We start from the raw sequence: 6,000 nt of genomic DNA, 5'->3' as shown, positions 1-6,000 counted from the left end.
GGGTGGGATTATGGACATTGGGGAGGGTATGTGATTTGGTGAGTGCTGTGAAGTGTGTAAACCTGGTGATTCACAGACCTGTACCCCTTGGGATAAAAATATATTTATAAAAAATAAAAAATTAAAAAAAAAAAAAAAAAAGAATGAACTTGCTTAGAGCAGTTGTTCTCATCCTTGGCTGTGCATTAGAATTTCTGGGCAGTACAGGAAAACTTCAATACCCAGGCCTCCTCCAGACCAATTCAAATCTCTACAGCTAAAGCCCACACATCAGTATTGGTTAAGTTCCTCAGATAACTCCAATGCACAGTCAAGATTGAGAAATTATGGCTGGGTAACGATACCGGCAATATACTTAAAACTCAAAATCAGAATGCATAAAAAAGCAGGTCAGTGCTTTTAAAGTTATGGCTAAGAGATTTCTGAGAGCTTTCTGGGAAAAGCAGGCTGAAGGCAGAGCCCTGAGAGATAGGGAGTTGGGAAAGGTGCAATTATGTGTATGGGTATCTGAATAGGTGGAGGGGGTATATACAAGATACATAAGCTACATATGCTAAGATTCCAGTATACCAAAGGAGATGGCACAGCTGCAAAAAAAGAGCTGACCACTACTTCATAACATCGAACCATACAACTCTACTCAGCCACTATTTGGTAGGCTATGGAGAACAGAAAAGCAAGACCTGCATCTTTTCAGACTGTTGCTGTAACACTACTGGCTTAGTCCATGCGTCTTCTCCATCTCTTTGAGACACCCTCTAGAGGTTTTTCAGTCCAATCTCCTCATGTCCTTTCTTTAGAATTACCATTAATCCATTAATAGTAATGAGAGATAACACTTACTGAGGGTTTAATCTTTGTCAAGCACTAAACTAATTGTTTTTTTTTAATATAATTTTTTATTTTTTATAAACATATATTTTTATCCCCAGGGGTACAGGTCTGTGAATCACCAGGTTTACACACTTCACAGCACTCACCAAAACACATACCCTCCCCAATGTCCATAATACCACCCCCTTCTCCCAAACCCCCTCCCCCCAGCAACCCTCAGTTTGTTTTGTGAGATTAAGAGTCACTTATGGTTGGTCTCCCTCCCAATCCCATCTTGTAATTAGAATAAATAAACTAATTGTTTTTTAATTGTATGAAAACCTTCTATGTTAGATCCTAGTATCAAAGTTATAGAGCTCACTGGTAGGGGTACAGAGCAGACAATGATCCTATTTCCTGACTCGAAAAACAATGTCACTCCTTTTTGCCATATGCCAACTTGAACCTTTATTAAATTCAAGACCTGTAATTAAATTACAACTGCCATAACAGAAACCATGTGACATTTTGCTGATCTGAGTAAGTTCCTAAAATGTATCTCCACTGACTTAGCATTTTAATAGCTTAGGGTTAATCATAGTATCAGCTGGAAACTTCCTTTACCCTCCCATCTTAAAAATCCAGAGATTGCTAAAGAAAATTAGCCTACTCCTTGATTGAGAAAAGTAACCTGTATTCCTACATATTATTGCCTTCCATTGACAAATCAGTCCATGGTCACTTGATTAGGTGTAGAAATTGGTTAAACATCTTATGAAAATTTAAGCCAACCCTCGGGATTTCCTTTTTATCCCAAAGAAAAAGAGAATTAAACATAAAATTACAGCTAGCTGAGGATTAAGCTAGGATTAAGTTTCCAATTCTTTGGCTGCACAAATTACGCAAATTCCCCTCTGAGTGAGATATACATTGATATATATCATACTGAAATCAACATGGGAACTGACACCGAAAATATATGATTTGTAATATCAAGAATATTTAAAAACGTGAAAACGGGGTGCTCGGCTGGCTCAGTCGTTAGAGCGTACAACACTTGATCTTGGGGTTCTGAGTTTGAGCCCCATGATGGACATAGAGCTTACTTAAAAGAGAGAGAGAGAGAGAGAGAGAAATAAAAATGTGAAAGTGCAATAAGAGATTTGGGGGAAAAGTTACTGAACAAAGAAAATGAGAATTCTTTTTCAAAAGGTATTTTTAAATTAAGCAATGTTTTTTAGTTAGAAAAATATGATTTAACTGGAAAATCATATTCAAAGGAAAGGCTGATCAACCATGAGCTGCTACATAAATTTCAGACATTCTTTGATCATAAGGAATGACCTGATAAATGACCAAATTAATTAATCATGCAATTCAACAAAATAATCAATTTGTTGTTGATATTCCTGTTTTGTTTTGTTTTATTTTACCTGATTGCCAAAGAGGTTGAATCCATTAACTGCTTCTAGAGCTGCTTTTGCTAAGCCAACAGAGCTAAAAGAGAAAAGAGAATCCTTTAGAATTCTGATATCTGGCTACAAAATAAGAACGATTATCTAATGAATATTCACAAGTAAGTTTCTTTATTAACACTTATAACAACTTCCATGAGAAAAATAATGTCTAAGAGACTCTAATCTGACATTTCACTATTTCAATTTTTCTTTTTTATGGTTAGTGATCTTCTGGGGAAAATATTTCTAAGTTCACCTTGATCTAGACAAATAGTCATACTATTGATGGGAGTAGTTTTAATCCCAGTATCATTTATATTCACTAACACAAGGGAAAAAAAAAGATGAACTTTAAAGTATTATGATGACATGTACTCAATAATAACCAGGTTGGGCATCATTAGTTCAGATCAATTTAACAGAGCTTTCCTGCCATCAACACCGAGGCTTAAAAAAGATCTTATATGTCATACACTTACCAGAGTTTAGTAAGAGCTTAATATACCCACTCAAACACTCTTAGCTTAGGGTACAATAAAATGGGCATTATTTTATACTCAAAGAACAACTTGATCACCACACCTCTCATTTTTTGCCATATTCTTCTCTTTGCATAAAATGTGTACTCCTTTGGCCTCTCAAATGCCATATACAATAGTGCTGAAAAATGGAAAAATCCCAATTTCATTAAAAATGTGACACTGTTGGGATTCTGGATGTCTCAGTCAGTTAAGCATCTGCCTTTGGCTCAGGTTATGACCTCACAGTCCTGGGATGGAGTCCCACATTTGCTCAGTGGGGAGTCTGCTTCTCCCTCTGCCTGCTGCTCTCCCTGCTTGTAAGCTCTCTCTCTCTCTCTCTGACAAATAAATAAAGTCTTTAAAATAAAAGCACAAAAAAGAAAAATTGAAGAAAAGGTGACAATGCCATCTCATAAATGTTAACCTTTAAATATTTTAGATCAAATATCTAGTTTATTGCACTTACTGTAATTTTGTTGTTTTTACTTAAAGCAATAACATATGCCATTAATATCTTTTGAAAATAATGGTCTATCATCATCTAAGCATTTCTTTAAAGCAGTTATTTCAAAAGTATGGTCCCCAAAGCAGTAGCATTCTCTGGGAACTTATTAGAAATGTCAGTTCTCACTCCTCTCTGGGAGTGGAATCCAACAATTAGTGTTTAAAAGCCCTCTAGGGGGGCGCCTGGGTGGCTCAGTGGGTTGGGCTGCTGCCTTCGGCTCGGGTCATGATCTCAGGGTCCTGGGATCGAGCCCCGCATCGGGCTCTCTGCTCCGCAGGGAGCCTGCTTCCCTCTCTCTCTCTGCCTGCCTCTCTGCCTACTTGTGATCTCTGTCAAATAAATAAATAAAATCTTAAAAAAAAAAAAAAAAGAAAAGTAAAGTAAAAAACATTAAAAAATAAAATTTTAAAAGCCCTCTAGGTGTGGGGCGCTTGGGTGGGTCAGTGGGTTAAGCCTCTGCCTTAGGCTCAGGTCATGATCCCATGGTCCTGGGATTGAGGCCTGCATTGGGGTCTCTGCTCAGTGGGAAGCCTGCTTCCCCCTCTCTCTGCCTGCCTCTCTGCCTGCTTGTGATCTCTCTCTCTGTCAAATAAATCAATAAAATCCTTTTAAAAAATAAAAATAAAAGACCTCTAGGTGCTTGGATGTGTTTGAAATTGAGAACCACTGTTCTAAGCTATTTATGTCACAATTATCCCCATTTTCTATGAGTTGTTTACATGAAATGTCCTCAAGTAAGCACTACTTTAATTACAGGATAGGGAAACTTATTTTGAAAGAATGGAAAAAAGGTGGAAAACTTATTTTGAAATATGTGGATGGAAAGGTGGAGTAGACATAACTTTCCCTAATTCCTCTCACTAAACACAACTAAAAACCTTGGACACTTTTCAAGCAAACATAAAAAGGCTCAGAAAATGGAAATAAGGCAGAGGGCTAAGAACCTCAAGATTCTAGGAACAATACTTTTTTGTCTCATATATAATGGACTTAAAGAAGCCAACAACTAGGAATGCCATTAGGTGCATATACAAAAAGCCCCAACAAAAGCCTGTTCTCTTTAGCCAAAGAACCAGGAAAAGAGAAGCCTAGCAAAAACTTTTAGACAATAACCATTCAGAAAAAAATTGTAGACTTAGCCCCATCCAGTTCTATAAAGATTGAGTAGAAAACCTAGACTTTTACATTCTAAGTCTATAATGAAGAACCATACCCATTCACCAACCCTCCCAGCTCTGATGGTGTCACATAAGTCCAAGGAGGAAGCCAAGACTTTTCATTCCCAACAGGTAGTAAGAAGGCTTCCCCCCTCATACTGTGAAGATTATATAGAGAGTCTAGATTTCTACTCCTACCCATCAGTAATGAAATGAACCTCCTTGTCTTGCTTGGACGGCATCAGAGGAGGTCCACTGGAGAGTCACGACTTTCACTAATGTCCAGCTGTAAGGAGACTACACCCTTTCGTATCCTTTCCAGCTAGACAGGTTATCAGTGGAAGCCTATCGGAGAACTATACATCCCATCCATACCCAGAAGTAACAAAGAATCTCCATCTTGGGTGTCAACAAAAAACCTGGCAATACATTCTCACCTGGCAATAATACAGTGATGTTCCTGTCCCCTGCCATTACCAGAGTGGTATCAATAAAATACAGTTAAAATAAAAAGTTAAAAAAACAAGATTCAGGGTCTTATAATACCCAAATGTATATGTCTCAATAAAAAAATTACTCATCATATCTAAAAACAGAAAGATCTCAAACTGAATAAAAAAGACAATCAATAAATCCTAACACTGAGATGAAAAAGATGTTAGAATTATGGGACAAAATTTTAAAGCAACCATGATAAAAAACGCTTCATTGAGCAATCATAAATATGAGTGAAACATATGAAAAGACAGAAAGCCCCAGCTAAGAAACAGATAGTCTCAGCAATTTCAATTCAATATTAGAATTGAAAAATAAAATAATCAAAGCAAAAAGCTCAATAGACAGGATTGATGGCAGGAAGGAAAAAAAAAAAGAAGAAAAAATAACTAAATTAAAAGATAAAACAAAGCAAAAGAGAGAAAACAGACTGTTAAAAAATAAAAAAAGAAAAAGAAAAATGAAGAGAGCCTCAGGGACCTGTGGGACATCTAACATTCATATCATTGAACTCCCCGAAGGAGAGAGGAGAAAGGACAGGGCTAAAAAAAGTACCTGAAATAATGGCCGAAAACTTCCCAATTAGCAAAAGACTAAAGCTACAGATTCAAGCAGCTAACTCAAACAGAATAAAATAAAAATTTCCATGCTAGGAAACACCATAAGTCTTGAAAACTAATACACATTAAAAATATTAAAAAGGGGTGCCTGGTTGGCTCAGTGGGTGGAGTGAACAACTCTTGATCTCAGGGTTCTGAGTTCAAGTCCCAGGCTGGTTGTGGAGATTACTTAAAAATTAAAAATCTTATTAAAAAAAAAATCTTGAAAGTAGCCAGAGAAAAACACCTGACCTATAGGAGGAAAAACAACTGAGTAACAGTGACTCATTAGAAACCATGAAGGCTAAAAGGATGTGCCATGAAAGTTTTTAAACATTGAAAGAAATGAACTGTCAACTCGGGATCTTATATGGGTAAATACATTCGTTTACCTATCAATTTATCTATCTGAGCAAGACATTCTCAGAAAGAAGAAAAATAAGAGATATGTCA

The 6,000-nt window shown here is 36.7% G+C and overlaps 1 protein-coding gene across 1 annotated transcript in view; it reads right to left on the bottom strand.

Moving 5' to 3' along the window:
- PHKB (phosphorylase kinase regulatory subunit beta) overlaps positions 1-6,000 on the bottom strand; it is a 230,275-nt gene that overhangs the window by 118,784 nt on the left and 105,491 nt on the right. Inside the window, exon 9 of the mRNA XM_059381622.1 lies at positions 2,247-2,310. Coding sequence (XP_059237605.1) covers positions 2,247-2,310 — 64 coding nt within the window. The remainder of the gene's footprint in view (positions 1-2,246; positions 2,311-6,000) is intronic.

This window comes from Mustela nigripes, chromosome 17 (assembly GCF_022355385.1).
Source record: "Mustela nigripes isolate SB6536 chromosome 17, MUSNIG.SB6536, whole genome shotgun sequence".
NCBI lineage: Eukaryota > Metazoa > Chordata > Mammalia > Carnivora > Mustelidae > Mustela > Mustela nigripes.
The sequence above is the reverse complement of the archived record's forward strand: the minus strand, read 5'-3'. Positions and strand labels throughout refer to the sequence as shown.